Below are 20,872 nucleotides of genomic sequence, written 5' to 3' on the forward strand. Positions count from 1 at the left end.
TGGAACTTCCGGAGGCTGCATGGCAACTTCGACATGGGAGTCGTCTGGTGGCATTGGCTCAAGAATAAAAGGTATGTCTATGGCCTGCTTGTTGTCAGATTGAGAGTTGTGGATTAGTTTGCCCTTGGCTGCTGTGTCTTCCGCAGCTTCTGGCATGAATTACCCAGGTAGGGCCTGGCTTGCAACCAACTCTAGTGGAAGCAAATGGCATCATCGTAGTTGGTCCATGTGCCTTCGCCGTGTGCGGCCACCTTCCAACAGGACCCTGTATGAGTGGGGTCCTATCACTTCAACTACTTGGCCTGGCACCACCAAGGATCCCCTCCATAATTTTGGGTATACACCCAATCTCCTTCCTGGAAGGAGCGGGCCCCACTGATCGAATCCGGGGGCTTCTCTGGGAAATAATCTGGTGTAAATGGTCCAGGTCCATTCTCAACTGGCAGCCCATTAGCAACTAAGCCAGGCTGCTGTTTGTTGTCGGGCATGATGTCGCATGCTGAGTCAATAGGTAGGTGGCTAATTTGGTTTGCCAGTCCCCGGGCCCTAGTTTGGTGAGGGCTTCCTTAGCCAATCTTACAGTTTGTTCAGCCAGACCATTGCTGGCCAGGTGGAAAGGGGCCACTGTGGCATTCCTAATGCCATGACTTGCCAAGTAAATTTGGAAAGAGGCCAATGTTAGTTGAGGGCCGTTATCTGTCACTATGACATCAGGCAGGTCGTGGGTTACGAATAACTTTCGCAAGGCTCGGACGACAGCTTCAGCTGTGGTTGAGGTTGTAGATACCACCTCCACCCACTTAGAATAAGCGTCCATGATAACCATGAAGATGTGTCCCTGAAACAGCTTAGTAAAATCCACATGTATTCAGGACCAAGGGGGCCCTGGGACCTTCCATTCCCTAACTGGCAATATGGGAGGGGCTGAACTAGTTAGCTGGCACCACTGGCACTTGGTGACCCAGGCCAAGATTGCTTCATCTAACTTAGCTCTAAAGGAATTATCACCCTGGTGCCCCACAACAGGCAGCCCCTTAAGGTTAATATCTCCTGCTGTCTGATCTTGTAGGGCTGGAACTCAACAGCTACTTGGTCCAGCGGCCACCCCCTTCGCACCCAGTCCAGAAATTCACGTAAGACCCTATCCTTAGCGGTGTACCTGGCGAAGTCCAATGCCAACACCAGACTCTTCTGTTCATCAATCTGGAGGATTGACGGGGCCAGAGCAGGGTCTCCCAGGTGCAGGCAGGGGACATCGTCTGAGCGCATCAGCATTTCCCAAGGCTTTACCTGGGAGATGAGTCAGTTTATAATTATAAGCTGCCAAGAATACAGCCCATCTTGTCATCCTTGGTGACAGGATTTGTGGGGTTTGATGATCGCTGGCCAGGATTCCCAACAGCGGCTTGTGATCTGTAAAGAGGTCAAAGAAACAGCTGTATAAGTAATCATGGAAGCATTTAACGCTGGCCACTAATGCCAGCACTTCTTTGTCGATGTGTCCATAATTTCATTTTGTGGCAGACAGAGTCCTGGAAAAGTAGGCGATGGGGGCCTCAGTTCCATTTGGTAACCGATGGCTCAGAACAGCCCCCACCCCATAAAGTGACATGTCACAGGCAACAGTAAGAGGGAGGTCGCTGTCATATTGGACCAAAACACTGTCTGAAGTGAGCAGTGCCTTGACATCCCGGAAAGCGGGAGCTTTTTTCTGCCCCCATTTCTAAGGCATCCAGTTGTCCAGGAGACAGTGGAGAGGCTCAGCGATGGTAGCCTTGCGAGGCAAAAACATATTATAAAAGTTCAAAAGTCCCAGAAACGCTTGCAGTTTGGGCTTGCTTGCTGGCGTCAGGGCGTTTCGAATGGCTAGCACTTTTGAAGGTGTCAGATGTAGACAGGCAGCATCAATGAAGTAGCCTAGGAATTCCACTTGTGGCATCCCCAATTTGCACTTGTCAGGCTTGAACTTCAGTCCAGTTTGCTGGAAACGGGTTAGCACGACACAAAGGCAGGTAGCAAGGTTGGCTTCATCCGTTGCAGACATGAAGACGTCGTCAAAGTAGGGGATCACCCCTGGCAAGTCATATAGCAGTCTCTCCATAAGGCATTGAAAAATGCCAGGGGTGACGCAGACCCCAAATTGCAGTCGTTGACGATGAAAAGCGTCGTGATCGGTGACAATTGTCTGCGCCTCAGCAGTTTCATCATCCACCTCCAGTTGTTGATAGGCTTGTGCCATGTTGAGTTTGGCGAAGATGGTACCTTGTCCCAAAGAATGGAGCAGGTGTTGCACTACTGGGACAGGATAGGGGTTAGCCTGTAGGGCTTTGTTGAGAGTCACCTTGTAATCTGCACAGATGCGTATGGAGCCATCACACTTTAGGGGGATGATGATTGGTGTCTCCCATCGGGCATGGTCCACCGATTCTAAAATGCCCTGCACTAGCAGTTTGTCAATTTCTTTGTTCACTTGTGGGTGGAGTGCAAAAGCCGTATAGGGGCAATCTTGGGGTCCAAATTAAAAGAGATTGGTATACCAGTATACCTGCCAAGTCCCTCACTGTAAACATCTAAGAATTCAGGGATCAAGTCTGAAAATACCTCAGGGGTAGTGGCATCAGTCACAGCCAATCCTAAAGTATCAAACAATTCTAGTCCCAGTAAACTGGGTAACGAGCCCTCAACGACTATACACTTAAGGCGGCTGCTGAACCCTTGGTATTGGACCCAAAACTTCCCACAGCCTAAAACAGGGATGTGATTACCCTGGTAATCACGAAGTCGGAACTGACAAGAAGTCAAACGCCTCTTAGCCATTGAGGGTACTATTCCTTTAAGACTGTTCCAGGATATAATAGACACGGAGGAACCGGTGTCTATCTCCATTTTACAGGGCTTCCCTTCTTTTAAAACTGTGAGGGAAATTTTTTGCCTCAACTTGGAGCTAGTCTGATCTATCACTGTCTCGGGGTGGCAGGCACCCCTATAGATAGTGAAACAGTCTTCCCCCTTCTTACCCAGTCATTTTCGGGGTCGGTATTCAGGAATAGGTCTTACTGAATTATTTTCTGCCGGCTGATTTGCTCTACAGACCCTTGCGAGGTGGTCCCTGTTTCTGCATTTCCTGCAATCAACATTCTTAAATCTACATGCGGAACGATGATGATTTCCCTCACAACCTATACATAGGACTTGTGCCTTCTTCCCTTCAGTGCGCCAACCCTTCTTTTGGGTCATTTTGAGGTGACTGATGTCCTCCTCATCCTCTGACATCTGGTCAGAGTTGATCTCATCTTGGTGAACAGTGGTAGCTTTACGGGCAGCTTGTGGGCTTAGGTTCTTCCTTATCTCAGTGGCTGACTTATTAGATAATTCTGAGGCTTGAGCTTCGTCTACTGCAGATTGCAACGTGACGTCTGTCCTAGCTAATAGACGGCACTGCAATCGGATATCCCTGACTCCGCATATTAATTGGCCTAAAAGGATATCCTCTGGGTCCCTAAATTCGCAATACAAGGCATGCATTATTGCCATGTGCTCAAAAGCCCAATTGGGCTTATTATGAGGGAATGTCTTATTTTGGGGAAAACAGGGTATAACATAGCATGAGCAACTAAAACATCATAAAAAATCTTTAAGGAATAAAAATAACTTGCGATACAGTTTTATCCTCCAAAAAAGCCATGGTCTTATGAATTGGGGATGTGTACAAATTTCAAGATGCAATGTATTCCTTATGGTTTGGACCTCTGCAGAAAAGCTTTACTTCTGTTCCTAATAAAACACATAGCAAAAAATCTCTACACAATGTCCATTGTCTGTGTGCAGAGACTGTTGGACATATTCAATGTCAGAGAAAATCACAAAATTTGATTTAATGGGCCAGAATATAAACAGATAGTGTAGCATATCCATATCTTTCTTGTTCATATTTGGGCTTACTGTGATATCTGATCCAGGTCTCTGAGTTAGAAGAAGGTATGTGATGTCTACGTTGAATAAATACGTTTTTCATTACAGCAAAAATCAGTACTTGGAGGCTTTGTAAGGAAAACCTGAGTATGAATAAATAGAAGCCTTTGACAACAGGCAGGCAAGAATATGTGATTAGAAGCATCATAAAAATAGTTATTAAGAGTAAACTGGTATAACAGATAGCCGGATCTAAGTGTCACTAAAATGTTACCTTTTGCTTAGAAAGTATCTCCTGAACATCACGAAAGGAAAATGTAGGAGAATAAAACTATAATCACAGACCAGGAACTTATCTGGCATTCATAATATATATTATCTTCCACAAACAAGTCATAAAATATACTTATCTAGTATTTTGCAGGAGTGTGGGATACAGAGGAGTTCAATTTAGTGCAAAGGTACCTAATAATTTCAAGGACAAAAGGAGGGATTAGTGGGTTTCCATTTAAGACCATGTGAAGTTGCTAAGCTCCAATTGGTTGCTTAGAAACTAAACCACAGTTTATATTCTTGCAGGGTACCATTCTGGGTCTTCATCTCAAAACCCGAGGCACAGAAGCATCCAGTACCCCAATGGTTTTTAAACTATTCACAGGTGTCCAGCAAAAAGGTGAGTGGATTATTTTTTTAAATTGGAAAAACGAAGTTTCCCATATAATCGCTTTATTAAAAAAAATATGGAGGGATAGAATGTATAGAGCGTTGAGTATACCTTTTCTCCAAATAAATGGCTATTTGAAATTCTTGCACTGGATGTCCATTTTAAAAGCAAATAGGAAAATTTAAGTGAGAGAGACTAAAAGCGATTTAGCATCATTCTGCTGCACGAAAGCTGTTTTGTGCATTTGCACAGAGTTGTATGCCATAAATTTGTATGTAACAGACAGAGTTCCAAGTGGAAATCTAAATAACTGGAGCACTTCTTCATTCAGAAATGTTGTGATCTTGTCTGCTGGATTTTTGCCATTTGTGAAAAAAGCTAAAAAAAAAAAAGATCTATATAATTATGACAGAAAGAGTAATTTCTGTGACATTGTTCTCAGCAGGGTCAAGAGTACAGTTAAATTTTCTTAAGTACCGTAGGTACCATTGAGTTGAGTTCAACTCCTGATGACTAGAAGTAAAATGTTCCATTTTGACTTGTTCATCTCAAAATATGAACAAAACCAATTTTATATTTTCAAGCAAGCCACCCAGTGAAATCCAGTTGCCTTTCGGATTTCACACTTATCCAAAAGTTGAAATGCAGCTTGGTAATTAAATGATGTATATTACAGAACAGCCCCTCTCTCTTCATTAAAATTTTACTAAAATATACGTTATAACATCCTGCACAACATGTGGACGTTAGGTATAACTTCAAACAAAAGGCATGGAGAATGATGCATATAAATGTGTACATTTCCAAACTCAAAAAAAGCAGAGAAATAGGAGCAACTGAATTTATGAATGGAAAAAATTGAAACTATGAGAAGTTGCAATGTGCATATTTGTCCTTCCATTAGTCTCAAGAGGGATGACCCATTGATGGAAGAAAACATTAATAGCATGCATATAGTCAGATTCAGCACAGAATAACAGTTGGAAGGTCTCCTAATCTGACCCCCTGCTCAAGCAGGAAATCCTATACCATTTCAGACAAATGGTTTCATTTCATTTCAGTATAGTACTCAACAGTACAGTAAATTTTAAAACCGAGGATGTCCTGTTTTAAATTCAGGGAACTGAAGCAGTTATGGTTATGTTTGCAGAATCTAACATGCTGATAACACAGTGTGAATAAAACTTTTAGGATTAAATAGGGCACTCTTCTAGCTAGGACCAAACTGAATGTGGTATGAAATGCATATTTGGTTTTAATGTTCAGGTTTTTCTCAAAATGCGAATAATCTAAGCTGGGAATGCTAGCAATTACCGGAACTTCAGCAGAGGGGGAATTTAATGTCAAGCTTGATCCTTAAGCAACTGCATTTGAATTTGGGGAGATGCTATCTCAGTAGCTATATGAATTTAGTGGTGAGATAATGATGGCTTTGCGGTTGTTTTTTCAGCAACTGGAAATGATTAGAATGTAGAACATGAGCTTGGACTTTCCTAAAGGGGTTTTAATTCTTCTTCTGGAATATCTAGATGAAATTAGTTTTTCGGAAAAAATGACACACATGTTGAACAGATTTTTGACAGAATTTACGCACAAGGAAAAGATCATCTTTGTTGCTATCTGAATAGTCTTCCAAAATTTGACAGATAAAAATAAGAACATGATCTGCTCCCCTAAGATAAAATGAAATTTGGACCAGAATGGAGTGAAGAAACTGTAATAAAAACAATAACAATGTATAAGTTGGCTTGCTACAGGTTGAAATCCTTATAAGTTACTAGAAGGCAATTGAGAAGTTAGGAGAATTCCTTTTATGCACTGGGAGATAGAGGTAAAAGGAAGAATTTCTGGCAGCACCATGTTAAAAATGTTATTTACTGGAGATGTTATCCCTCATTTGGACAATTAGTATTAGATACACTTCTATTTGGTGGCCTTGGTTCCATTTCCTCTTATCACTCTTTGTCCTTCTACTTGTTTTGAAACCTAGGACGAAAAGACAACAGAAAAAGGATGGTGTTAATAATCCTCTCATGTCCTTTTGGGGTTTCTTTCCACAGCTTAATCAGGTTTGGTTGTCCTCTTCTGGTGTGAATGCCTTTTTTTGAACAATTACAGAAGTAAAAACTTGCTCAAGGAGACTAACCACCTAGTCCTTCCTCTACATTAGCACAGTTGTTTCTGGATAGCTCACAACCAAGGTATGAAGGCTACAACTGTTTTTTTCCCCCCTACCATTGCCTCTTCCTCTGTCTTCACTGGGATTCAATTGCATATTATCTACAGGCTTAATGGTTCCATATGTCCATTTTGAGCAGCTATGGGAAAATTTTATAATCTATGATCCCATAGACAGAAATTATTGAGAAGGCCAACAGCTGAATGGCTCTAAACTTCCCATCTTTGCTCTTGAGTAGAAGTGCTAGCTAGATGGATCAATTTTATGACATCAACTTTGAAAAAAGATCATTGCTGCATCTTTTATCCTTTCTTTTATGTACTCCTAGAGCGTATGCAGTAAGACAAATTCCTTGTCACACTTGGCCAATAAAGAATTCTATTCTATTCTATTCTATTCTATTCTATTCTATTCTATTCTATTCTATTCTATTCTATTCTATTCTATTCTATTCTATTCTATTCTATTCTATTCTATTCAAGCAATAGAGTCCATCAATTAACACATTCCATGAAGCGGCATTTTCTTTTACCAGAATTTGAATTTATTGTCAATAAATGTCCAACTTTAGCAGAGAAAAATATATCCCACTCTGCCTTCTTCACATTACTACGTACAATTATATAAGTCTCTGAGATGCCCCCCCCCCCCGCTTTCAATGGGAAAGATTTGATTGGTTTTTTTATATATATATATATAGGCATGATATTTTAACCTCTTGCTCTTATTTGAAAATTACCACTGGTCATTCCTCTTACCGTTACAATAATGCTTTCCAAAGATATTTGAAATTGAGAGAACCTCTTCTATTCTCTTGGCAATTGCCTGTTTCCACCCCACTGTGGAAAACTTAAAACCCAAGTGGTTTGAGAAGAATGTCTCAATAGATACCTTGGTTTGAACCAAGCACAATAATGAACTCTTAAGTACTTTAAAAAAAGAACGTTGAGGTTTTTTACCTTATGATATACTGGACTTTCCCATCTATTTATTCTATATGTTTCTCTTGAAGCTTTTTTCTTTCCCCACCTAAATTGGGATGTCCCATCTCGTGACAGCTAGAAACCTATTATTATGAGTTCTCACCTCTCTGGTGGTTTCACAGTGCCTGGACCTTTATAGCTGCTGAAATAGTACAGAATCATTTGACCAGCATATAGAGGAGATGATTAACAACTCATGTGGCTTTTTTGGTCTTGGGTGGCATATCAGCCCAAGGGCTGGTGTTGATAATTAAAGCCTACATGAGTATATTTGCTGCCATGCCTTTGAGAATAAAAAAACTCAACAACCCTCAGCCAGTTATAGTGGTTATAATAACAACTTCCAGATGTTCCTGGGATGCTGTAAATTCTCCAAATGTACAAAATGCAGAGATAATGCAATCTATGTGCGCGAATCAGTAAATATGACTTATTTATATGAGCCGAGGTGGCGCAGTGGTTAGAGTGCAGTACTGCAACTACTTCAGCTGACTGCTAGTTCAGCAGATCAGCAGATCAAATCTCACCGGCTCAAGGTTGACTCAGCCTTCCATCCTTCCGAGGTGGGTAAAATGAGGACCCAGATTGTTGGGGACAATATGCTATTTAGTATACTGTCTTTGGTGTAAGCCACCCAGAGTCCTCGGAGAGTGGACGGCATAGAAATATGAATAATAAAAGGAACCTGGATAGCTCAGCAGACTAATGCATTGTAATTAACATCCAGCTGTCTGCAATTACTGTAAGTTCAAATCTCACCAGGCTCAAGGTTGACTCAGCCTTCCATCCTTTTTAAGGTAGGTAAATTGAGGACCCAGTTTGTGGGGGCAATAAGCTGACTTTGTATAAATATACAAAAGTATGAAGGCTATTGCTTAACGCATTGTAAGCCACCCTGAGTCTCTGGAGAAGGGCGGCATATAAATCAAATTTAAAAATAAAATAAAATAAATAAACAAAATAAATAAATTTGTCTTTATGACCACCTCATCAATGTAAGAAACAATATTGGCTAGGAAGGAATTGTGTGTTTATTTCATTGTTTTTTCTCAGGAGGTTTACTGAGACTATTTAGACAAATACGGTGTTCATAGGTTTACCTGCAAAGACCCTATATTATCCAAAGTAAATTCTAACTCCAATATCTGTAAAGTGAGCCCCCCAAAAAGAAGGGGGAGGGGGAAAAAGAACAGGTTGAAGCTTTTGGAACTCAAAGCTGAGTTTAAACTAGCAGGGAGTTTTGTTCTTTGTACGCCTTATATTGCACAAGCAAGCACTTATGTAATTGCAAAGGCTTTGTGTTAAATATAGCGGCCTTTCATAATTCCCAGATTTCTGTCTTTTTGCAAAAACCAATATATTTTTAGACTTCTCATGGGTAGTCTACTATTAGCATATTGCAATGGCCCTGAGCCAATTTTATATGAATGGGAGACCTGTGTTCTATAACTGAAGGGGAGAGCAGGTAGTTCTCCCCTAGTCAAGCTGTTCAGTTTTAAAACAACTATTGTTCGATAGAAGAGGGTTTATTAACCTTCAGAAGTTGTGGGTGCTTCATCCCTGGAAGCTGTTGTGGCCTGCCAGCGGCCTGCACGGATCGTGGCTGATCCCGATGAGGAGGCTGGTGTGGTGTCGCACCAGCAGCCTGCACAGCCGGCGCTCGCGTCAGACAATGAGGAGGCCGAAGAGGATGCTCTCTGCCAAAGGCAGAGACTCAGCCAGGGCCTTCAGAACTCCCAGAGGCTCCTTCCAGTGGAGAGAGTGAAGTGGAGGAGCCTCTCCTCAATGCTCGGGCATGCAGGGCTGCCAAAAGGCAGGAGTGGCTACTCAGGAGGAGCAGGTCTACTTGAGAGTGGGACTTGAGGATAATTGGCCACTCCCTTAGCCTATTTAAGTCGCAGGCAGCTAGTGCTTTCTTGCTAGAAACAATGTCTCATTACTGCAGAGCATCTTGGAGAGCGAGCGACTTCTCATATCTGGTTTTCTGGGCTGGTTGCCAACCTTTGTCAGACTTAATAACTTTGACAAGGACCCTTTGCACAGGAAGCCTGCATTCTTGAAAGGGGTTTGTTTGGAATTAAACAGTGTTTGCGAAGCTTGGTGTGTGTCACATTCTCTGGGAATCTGAAGCTGGGGCAGAACAGAAGCTTTCAAGTGTCAGGTTTCGAGGTCGTCTCAAATAAATTGCATTTCAAACAAAGTCTTTGATGAAGAACTCTCATTTATTAAGCACGACATTCTAACTCCGACTCCATCGCAGCCAACACTGACTTCCAGACCCAAAACCCTCCCTTTCCGTTCCCCACTCCTCTGCACTCATTGGCCATCTTCCAAGTCACTCTACCCCTAATCTACTGCTCCAGCTCAAAGGAATTTCCCCCCTCCCATCCCATCTCCTAGGGGATATTATCTCCAGTGAAAATAAGTAGGTGAAAAGTCAAACGTCCCTTTCCAGACTCCTCCGCTTCTCCTTCTTATGTCAGCACTAGAGTAAATGCAGCTTGAAATGCTGACATCAAGAAGAGACTGGACAGCCATCTGTCAGAAATGGTATCAGGTCTCCTGCTTGAGCAGGGGGTTGGACTAGATGACCTACAAGATCCCTTCCAACTCTGTTATTCTATCCCTACAATCTTGACAGCTTTAAAGTGTGTGGATTTCAACTCCCGCAATTCCCCAGTCAGCTAGATATCTTAAAGCTGTCAATGTTCAAAAATACTGCATGAGAAATATAGTTTGACCAAACAGAAAAACTCTTGTTTGAAACCAGAACTACGAACACCCCCTTGATCTAAGTAATGAGAGTACAAAATTCTTCAGCAAAATTTTTGTGGCAAGAGTTCAGAATTCTCAGCATCTTCAGTGAAACTTCTTTCTACTCTCCTTTAGCTTCTCTTCTGATAGCTATTCTAACTATTACCTGATCAAATATTATCAGTCAGCTTATTTTACAAACTAGTGGACTGGATGGGAACAGAAAAACATGAGTTTAGGATGGGGAGATCAATCATGGACCAGTGTTAGATTTTACAACATTATACATTATTCAAAAAAATACTCATCATCAGCCTTCAGAGGAGTCATATAAATATGTCATTTGTTGACTTCAAAGCAGCTTTTGACTTTTTCTAGAGAACTGTGGAACAAATTGGAGATCTTATCCAATCATAGGTGCATGCTGACATTCCTTATTAAAATGTTGCATGATAATACCTGTATCTAAATTAAATTTGACAACTAAGATCAGTTTTCAGCTCTGGTGCCTTACTTCCAGAGTGTTGGACAAAAGTGTGCATTTTAAACCATTTCCTATTTAATTTTTTTGTATCCATTTTATGGTGGAAAAAGTCACAGCCAGGCTGGTGGATGGGCCTATTATTTATTATTTCTATGTGCAGATTATGAAACCAAATTCTCAATTTAAGCTCTTGGACTGAGGAGAGCATTAGGTCCGTCTGCCTCCCATTGCTCAAATGATGACCCAGTTATTAATTATAAATTATGGTTTTTTTTCAAAGATACTATCAAAATAAATGGCAAAATAACAGGAACGTTATTGAACAGGTTAAGGCCTTTGATTATCTTGGAATTATTTTTCGTGCAACAGACTTCAGTTCAGCTTTAAAAGAACTGGTAAAAAGCCACAGCTGCCGTATTAAGGGCTTTCCATACAACAGGAGGTGATTATATACCAGCTGAAGTAAAAGAGTTAGAATACTTCATTTCTTATGGGTGGTCCTTGCTTAATTACCATTAATTTAGTGACTGAAGTTACAGTGGCACTGAAAAAAGGGACGTACCACTGGTCTTCGCACTTATGACCATCACAGTTTGCCGTGAAGGTTGTCATTTGCAACCTTCCCAACTAGCATTCAGCAAGCAAAGTAAATAGGAAGCTGGCAGGACATCACAAGTTATGATCAGATGATGTCTTGCTTAATGTCTACAACCAGGACTGTTGGAACTGCCATTGCTAAGCAGGGTGGTTATGTGGTAATTCATTTAATGACCACTTCACTCAGCAACTGAGTTCCCAGTCCCGTTTTAGGGCTGTTAAGCAAGAACTACTAGTATGTGCCTATCCTGTTTCCCAAAAAATAAGACCCAACCGGAAAATAAGTCCTAGCATGATTTTTCAGGATGCTTGTAATATAAGCCCTGCTCCCAAAATAAGCCCTAGTTAAAATTGTCAGCCAGATGGGTGCATTTAGTACCGTATTTCCCCCAAAATAAGACCTAACCAGAAAATAAGCCCTAATGCGTCTTTTGGAGCAAAAATTAATATAAAACCTGGTCTTATTTCCAGGGAAACACAGTATAAGGACATGGAGCCATTAGAAGCTGTTCAATTGGGATTTCTATGGGACATTTTGGGACTCTCTGTGCATCCCAAACACAATTGTTTGCACTGAGATGGGAGGACAGATAGCATTGTTAGCTATTGGTTTATATTATTTTCAAATCAAATGGTTTGACTGCTCTGACTCTCAGATAAATAGGTGCCTTCCTAGTGAAAATTATTTCATTGCACCTTAAGTCCACCTTACTTGCGCCAATCCCAATGGGTAGATAATTCTTTCAACAATGTGCCGAGTGATTGACTTTCAAAATGCCTTACTTTATCCTAGAGAGACCAAAACAACAACAAAAAGTCCTTATTATATATTGCTGCAGTGCCTTTTTATAGACCTATTCATGCTATATAAGTATTTCCCCAGTTTCAACATGATATTTAGAGAGGACTGAGGATGACTAAGTCTCCTACTAACTAATCAGGAGGTGGAGAGTTCAGGAAGTAAAGACAAACTGAGTATCCTGACTATGATGGATTATAAATAGTTTCAGGGGAGGTGTTGTTATATTAACTTAATATAATGTTATATATGCTTTGGTATATTATTTTAGCTGTATTTGTACTTATTTTATTAATAATTTTAAAGGTTTTTTTTTAACAATTTATTAAATAAGGAACTGTTTATTTTTCCCAAATATCTCAAATGTGCTATTTCAGGTTTTTCTGAGGGGACAATTTCAGCCTTCTTGAGGGGGACAAAATGGCAACTGCCAGTTCTGACACTGTACTCGCAACCTGATATCCTACCCCCACCCCATCTAGGATACCTATGCTGACTATGGAGTGATGGGAAATGCAGTCCCAACATAGCAGAGTAGTAGGTTGGGGGAAGATATGTTAGATATTAGGAACTCTGGTTTGTAAACAGGAACAGGTTATTTTTACTGGTAATAGAAACTACTTGGTATATTGGCTAAGCTATTGATTAGGCTCAGGGAGATCCATGTTAAAGGCCATCTTCATCTATGAAATGTATTGATGTATTTGGACCAGTGAATATCCCTCCCCCACTCTCTCCCTCTTTCTCCCTCTCCCCTCCCCCTCCACCCCCCTGAAATCTACCTTGAAAATTTGTTGCTATGGGTATCAAAGGAAGAGAGAATTCTATGTAAGTCATTCTGTAAATATAACATTCTTGTAAATATAACAAATAAAATAAAACAAATCCCAGCTGAAAGATATTAAATTAGAAAAGGATATTCTGGTATGCGCCAATGTTTATATTTTAGGGGTGAGTAAGTTTATTGAAATTAAAGAGAAATTCTCACAGTAGAAGTCCAGTAGATTGCAGTTACAGTATTTCTGGGATGAATCAATGATAAAATGGAACTTCACTCTTGTACACAGTTCCATCTCCATCAAAGGTTCATTCTATGAAAGACTCTTGGAGCTCAAATAATATTGCTGACTGAATTTAATAAACATTCTACTTCAGAAGGTAGATTATGCAGTGAAATAAATATTGTAAATATTTGTATTATGCAATGAATTTCTTTGTATTAATGCTAAAATGTACTTTGGTTTCTTCATAGGTAACAATACCGAATATGAAGACTCTGCTTCTCCTTATCAGTATTCTTGGACTAGTTGTTGCTTCTCCTGTAAGTGAATTGAACTATAACAAAAATTAACTAATAATGTAGTGATCTACTAGATGTAGTAGAGTAGGGGTGCCAAACTCGCAGTCCAAGGGCCAGATGCGTCACACACTGGCCACACCCACCCCTGGTTTAGCAAAGGGGGAAAAAGTTGTGATACGTCACGTGACGACAACGTGTTGTTGTGAGTTTGACACCCCTGTAGTAGACAGTTTAAATAAGGCTGATGATCAAGTAGTTAGATCCAGTGCAAACCTGCAAAATGGCTTGTTTAGAAAAAAAACCCACTGCAAAATAGAAAAGAAGGTTCAGCAGAATTGGTGAAAACCATGTTAATTCATCAAAAGAGTTTCATAAAAACTCTGCAAGGCAATTAATTCTAGACTCCAACAAATTTGAAATCCTGATTCACACATTCTGAGTCACCCAAAATTCACATGCTTGCAATATGGCAGTAAGAACGTTTGCTTATGTTCTTTGTAGTTATGGACATGCTGACTAGGACTTCTAGGAATGGTAATGACTACATATCTAAAATTTGGGAAATTGCTGTATTGACAACAGCTGGCTTTGTGGCACATAATAACTGATTAGGTCTCATCCTATGTTTTGCAGACATTTTTGAAAAAAACACGAGTACTAATGCAAGACTGGAAATTCAGCTTTTCTTCTTACTTCACTGGCTGTTCCATGCTAGTGATTTAACCGCATCATTCAGCAGATGTTAAGTAATCTGTCAGTAACGGAGATAGTTTTTTGCCACTCCAGTGTAGATTGGTTAATGCTGTTTTCTGCCCCTCCCCTAAAAAATGGAGGTGGACAACTTGTGGCCCTTCAGCATAGGAAGTTCCTCAAACCCATGCTCTCTACATGGGGCTCCCCTTGAGGAGCACCCGGAGGCTCCAACTGGTGCAGAATGCGGCCGCGCGGGGGATTATGGAAGCAAGGGGGCGCTCCCATATGACACCTCTCCTGCATGAGCTGCATTGGCTTCCAATGGTCTTCCGGGTGCGCTTCAAGGTGTTGGTCACCTCCTTTAAAGCGCTCCATGGCATGGGACCTGGGTATTTGCGGGACCACCTTCTGCCGCCGATAGCCTCCCACTGACCAGTACGCTCCGACAGAGAGGGACTCCTCAGGGTGCCGTCAGCCAGGCAATGTTGGCTGGTGACCCCCAGGGGGAGGGCCTTCTCTGTGGCAGCTCCTGCCCTCTGGAACGATTTGCCCCCGGAGATACGAAGGATATCAGATCTCCGGGTTTTTCGTCGTGCCCTAAAAACTTTTCTTTTCCATCAAGCAGGGCTGGTGTGAAACCCCCCCCCCTTTTTAGCCTTTTTTAGCCTTTTAAATTGTTAAATGGGTTTTAGTTTCAATGTTTTAAATTTTGGGCCACAGTTATATAATTCTTTTAAAAATTTTAAATTTTGTATTGGTATGTGTTTTAGTTCTGGCTGTGCACTGCCCTGAGTCCACTAGGAGAAGGGCGGGATACAAATTGAATATATAAATAAACTTTGTGGTGGGGCAGTCTCAGGCAGTTTTACAGATTACCTTATGCAGAAAATCTGTGGCACAGTATTGGAAAGAACAAAGAAATGAGAAGTAAATTAGCATTAATAAATCCATCTATCCTATATATCATTAGTGCTTAAACTTATATACCACTTCACAGTGCTTTACAGCCTTCTCTAAGCGGTTTACAGAATCAGCATATTGGCCCCAACAATCTGGGTCCTCATTTTACCGACCTCGGAAGGATGGAAGGCTGAGTCAACCTTGAGCTGGTCAGGCTCGAACTGCTGGCAGTCGGCAGAGTTAGCCTACAATACTGCATTCTAACCACTGTGCCACTACGGCTCTAATCTCGTGAAGTTAGTGAATATATTTGTGTGTGCGATTAAATAGATTCAGAACCCCAATTCACACCATATTCTGTTGGTTGAATATGAGACATTAAACTTTTCCCCTTTGTAGTTCTGATCTGGTTTATGGGAACTTTTTGTCCCATGAAGAACATGTCTGAACTACTGTAATGGTGTGTGGGAGTGACCTTGGGAAAAAGAGGAAGAGCCATAATCAGAGTCCCGTCAGGATCGAACTCATAGCTGTGGGCAGAGTTTACTTGCAATGTCAATGCACTTACACAGTTTTCATATTCATTTCATATTGATTTTTTAAAAAATATATTCTTTCCTTCTAACAATCTTGTTATTTGTGTTATTTACCTAAATAACTAGCATTTTTAAATTTCATTTTTATGCTTCTTTATGACAGATCCAGAGGAGTGATGTATTTAGAAGAGGCCCCAGAGACAATCTTAATTCTACTAATGTAGATCAAAAAATATTAGTTAATCCTGACCATAAAAATGAGCAGAAGCAAAACAGAGATGGTGAGCACCAGGAAGGAGGAATATTGCTCAACCTCAAGAAACAGCATGTTACAGCTGGAAAAGTCTCTACAGGTGATGCTATCAGAGGGCATCAAAATGCAAAGGAGAGGCAGCTGCTTCAGGATGGCATAGGACTAGCACAAACCACAAGTAACAGCCAGTATAATACACAGGAAAATCTGGGTCAATACCTTAAAAGCTCTCAGCTGGATCTTCTCAAAAAGACCAGCCATGTGGAAGAAAATTACATTGAGGATAAGAGAGAGAACAATGCAGTTCTAGGTCCAGCATCCACAACCGGAAGCTCCAACGTTCACGAGACAGATCCCTTTGCTGAAAAACAACTTAGCGAGGGATCCCATACCAGGAATGGTCTTAAATCAAGCAAAGATGTTGATGTGTTCTCTAAGGACCATTACAGTTTTGACAGCTTCAATTTATATGATGAGGGCATGCAAGGAGATGACCCCGGATATGCTGATGACTCTGATTCCGGTGAGAGCAATTCCAACCAGCAACCTGGGGCACCAAGTAGTTCAAGCGATTCAAATGATGAGGAATCAGAACAATCAAACCACTCAGCAAATCCCGGAAGCCCAGATGGTTCCAATGGAGCCCAAGACTCCAGCGACCCTAGTGATTCGAGTAGCTCAAATGACTCTACTGATTCTAGTGACTCTAGTGACTCAAGCAGCTCCAGTGAATCCAGTGATTCAAGCAGCTCCAGTGACTCCAGTGACTCAAGCAGCTCCAGTGACTCCAGTGATTCAAGCAGCAGCTCCAGTGACTCCAGTGATTCAAGCAGCTCCAGTGATTCGAACAGTTCCAGTGACTCCAGTGATTCAAGCAGCTCCAGTGGCTCCAGTGATTCAAGCAGCTCCAGTGACTCTAGTGATTCAAGCAGCTCCAGTGACTCCAGTGATTCAAACAGTTCTAGTAGTTCCAGTGATTCAAGCAGTTCCAGTGACTCCAGTGACTCCAAAAGTTCTAGTGATTCCAGTGACTCAAGCAGCTCCAGTGACTCCAGCGACTCCAAAAGTTCTAGTGACTCCAGTGACTCAAGCAGCTCCAGTGACTCCAGTGACTCAAGCAGCTCCAGTGACTCCAGTGACTCCAAAAGTTCTAGTGATTCCAGTGATTCAAGCAGCTCCAGTGATTCCAGTGACTCCAAAAGTTCTAGTGATTCGAGTGACTCAAGCAGCTCCAGTGACTCCAGTGACTCCAAAAGTTCTAGTGACTCCAGTGACTCAAGCAGCTCCAGTGCCTCTACCGATTCAAGCAGCTCCAGTGATTCCAGTGATTCGAGCAGCTCCAGTGCCTCCAGTGAGTCAAGCAGCTCCAGTGCCTCTAGTGATTCTGGAGATTCTAACAGTGATTCTAGTGACTCTTCTAGCAGCTCCAGTAGCTCCAGTGATTCCAGCGATTCCAACAGCTCCAGTGATTCAAATGATTCCAGTGACTCTAGTGATTCTGGTGATTCTTCTGAGTCCAGTAGCTCTAGTGATTCCAACAGCTCCAGTGCTTCCGATGCCTCGGATGATTCTAATGGCAATAGTAGCTCCAGTGATTCTGGAAATTCTAGTAATTCCAGTGGTTCAAAATAAACTATTTGAGAGGCGAAACAGTAGGAAAAAGCTGCACGTATGAATATAATAAGTCAAAATGGTAGCATTGTTGGCAAAAGTGTGAATAGTACATTTCATTCTTATTTTGATAACCGCTTTACTGTATTAGGCAGGGAAGTTCAATGAAGTAACAAATTTTAAAATTCTTTTTATAAAACACTTGGTGTCTATTTTGGCTGCTCCACTGACCTCACTATTGCAAAAAAAAGATAACGATCCATGAAAAGAAATATTCACAATTACAATAAAATACAGAGTTCTCAAAAAAAAAAAAAAAAAAAACCCTACTACAAGCCCTAAGCAATTTTCAGATTTCTCCAGTAATAAAAAAAGAACATTTGCAACTGGTTCCAAATTGTTTTGTAACCCATGGGTGCACTTTGAATTAATAACAGTATTCTTTTTCTAGACATCCATTTGGAAACTAGAGTTCTACATGTGTACATATGTGAGTACCACTCCTCATGATTCTTTGAGGAGTGTCACAATATTTAAGGTGAGCTAAAAGCAATTGCTTGTTCACCCTTTGCACTCACTGTCACAATGTGCATTCTTTTTTTTTTTTAAATGATGTCTGACTTGGCCTAATATGTGAGTCCAGCCAGCCTTTGGGATGTATGGCTTCAACAACTGTATGAACACCAATGTAGCACAATGTGTAGATCTGACAATTATAAATATAGAGTGCGCTGCAGAGGTGGGTTTCAGCAGGTTCTGATCAGTTCTGGAGAACCGGTAGCGGAAATTTTGAGTAGTTCGGAGAACCGGTAGTAAAAATTCTGACTGGCCCCACCCCCATCTATTCTCTGCCTCCCGAGTCCCAGCTGATTGGGAGGAAATGGGGATTTTGCAGTAACCTTCCCCTGGATTGGGGAGGGAATGGAGATTTTACAGTATCCTTCCCCTGGAGTGGGGTCGGAATGGAGATTTTACTGTATCCTTCCCATGCCATGCCCACCAATCCACACCCACAGAACCGGTAGTAAAGATTTTTGAAACCCACCACTGGTGACGCTGCCCTAAATACAGAAATACAATTGCTTTCAAGTGGATCATGCATTACCAGATCTATAGGGACACATAATTAAGCATTAAAAAAAAATGTTACGGACCGAAAGTAATGTACAGTCAAAATTGAAAATGGTGGGACCAACTTTACTCATCTGATATTCTCTAGATGTCTCTAAACTACAATTGCTAAACTTCTCAGCTCTCCGGGTAGGAATTCTGATAAATGCAGTCCTAACTCATGCAGAGGGCCCTTGGTTGAGGAAGGCTAGAGTAAATAAACCTTTCCTTCTTGTGTTCTCTGTGATTTTTCCCTCTTTTTTTTTTTTTTTGACATTTGTTTTCTTTTCTAATTTGGGGGATTGTGGCTTCTTATTATAGAACTAGGGTGTGGAATCTTGACTGCGCCACAAAGCTAGTGTGTCAAGGTTCTTTAAAGCTCAGGCTATGCTGTAAATGAGCTGGCAGAACAGGGCCCAACATCTCTTCCAACTTGCTTAAGAAGTATTATAGCAATATTAGAAATAATAAAGCAATATCCTATCAAATCTTGGACACACTATAAACCAGGGGTATCAAACTCGATTTCATTGAGGGCCACTTCAGGGTTGTGTTTGACCTCGGGGGGGGGACAGGGGGGCGTGGTCAGCGCGATGTCACACATCGAGGCTCTGTCTTTGGCCACGATGGCCTCCTGCATCCCTCTGCCAGCGAAAACGGAGCTTGGGGAGGCTGTGCGCTTCCTGCACGGGCTCCGTTTTCGGCTGCGACGGCCTCCTGCAGCCCTCTGCCAGCAAAAACGGAGCTTGGGGAGGCCGTGCGCTTCCTACCCGGGCTCCGTTTTCAGCCGCAACGGCCTCCTGCAGCCCTCTGCCAGTGAAAATAGAGCCCTGGTAGGCCGTGTGTGGCCTCCCCAAGCTCCATTTTCATTGGCAGAGTGTTGCAGGAAGCCATTGCAGCCAAAAACGGAGACTGGGAGGGCTTTGCGCGGCCCTCCTGAGCTCTGTTTTCACTGGCAAAGGCACCACAGGCCGGTCCTTCGCTGTTTCCAGGGTGGTCCTACGGGCCAGATCTAAGTACCCCATGGGCCGGATCTGGCCCACGGACCTTGAGTTTGACACCCCTGTTATAGACTATAAGTAGTAACCAGCTATCTTAAGTACCTGCTAATCATTGCATTACAAGTAGTTCTTGAATTACAATCATTCATTTAACCACTGCTTAAAGTCACAACAGTATTGAAAAAAGTGACTTACCACTGGTCCTCGCACTTACGACCATCACAGTATCCCTGTGGCCATGTGATCAAAATTTGGGCATTTGACAATTGGTATGTATGGCGTTGGATGGTCACATGATCACCATTTGCAATCTTTTCAGCCAGTTTCCAACCAGAAAAGTCAATGGGGGAATCCAGATTTGCTTAATGACTGTGCAAGTCACATTAAGTGACTACAGTGATTCGCTTAACGAGTGCGGCATAAAAGGATGCAGAACTGGGTGAGGCTCACTTAATGACTGCCTTACTTAACGACGTAAATGCTAGTCCTAATTCTCATTGTAAGTTGAGGGCTACTTATATAGTGAAATCCCAGCTAAGATGAAACACAAACTGATCTATACTGAAACACTTTAAAAATCAAAATAAATCAGGAGCTACACGCAGAAAAGATAATTGACTACAAAAATGACCCAGGACACAGATAAGTTGACAGAGTGGAGGCAAAATTCCTTTTTTTAAAAAAAAGGGAACTAAAAGAGGGCATGATGAAGGGTTTCCAAATTACAAACTTCTGCAAAATCGTGAAGAAAAGACATTTCTGTCTCTGTTCCCAGTACAGAATGTCCAATGGAAATGCTTAGTGGAAAAGAAATAATTTTATCACCTGGTGCACAAATTCTTTGACTCGAGAAATCTTTAAATGGGGATCAGAAGTCCATCATTCATTATTAAGCGTGGTAGGAAAATAAAATCTTTAACCTGTGAGGAAATACATCAACAACCAACCATCCATAATACACCGTAGAAACCAAATACCATCAATATTGCAAACTTGGGGATATTACAGTCTTGATTTGCTAGAGATTTTGAGCTGATTCTCACTGAAGGATTCTAAATTGGATTTTGCAGAGGGAACTGCAATCTCACACATCCGG

The 20,872-nt window shown here is 41.6% G+C and overlaps 1 protein-coding gene across 1 annotated transcript; it reads left to right on the forward strand.

Annotated features, from left to right (window-relative positions):
- Positions 1–1,125: 1,125 nt before the first annotated feature.
- On the forward strand, positions 1,126–18,062 carry LOC117678985 (uncharacterized). Its single transcript, XM_034440529.3, has 3 exons — positions 1,126–4,585; positions 13,625–13,693; positions 15,965–18,062. Exons 2-3 carry the CDS (start codon positions 13,640–13,642, stop codon positions 17,684–17,686), a joined length of 1,776 nt encoding a protein of 591 aa, XP_034296420.3. The 5' UTR covers positions 1,126–4,585; positions 13,625–13,639; the 3' UTR covers positions 17,687–18,062.
- Positions 18,063–20,872: the final 2,810 nt, after the last annotated feature.

Source organism: Pantherophis guttatus, chromosome 8 (assembly GCF_059756535.1).
Source record: "Pantherophis guttatus breed Tessera chromosome 8, ASM5975653v1, whole genome shotgun sequence".
NCBI lineage: Eukaryota > Metazoa > Chordata > Lepidosauria > Squamata > Colubridae > Pantherophis > Pantherophis guttatus.

Coding starts and splice junctions, on each gene's coding strand:
- LOC117678985 (XM_034440529.3), top strand. CDS start 13,640: ATGAAGACTCTGCTTCTCCTTATCAGTATTCTTGGACTAGTTGTTGCT. Junction 13,694..15,964: donor GACTAGTTGTTGCTTCTCCT/GTAAGTGAATTG, acceptor TCTTTATGACAG/ATCCAGAGGAGTGATGTATT.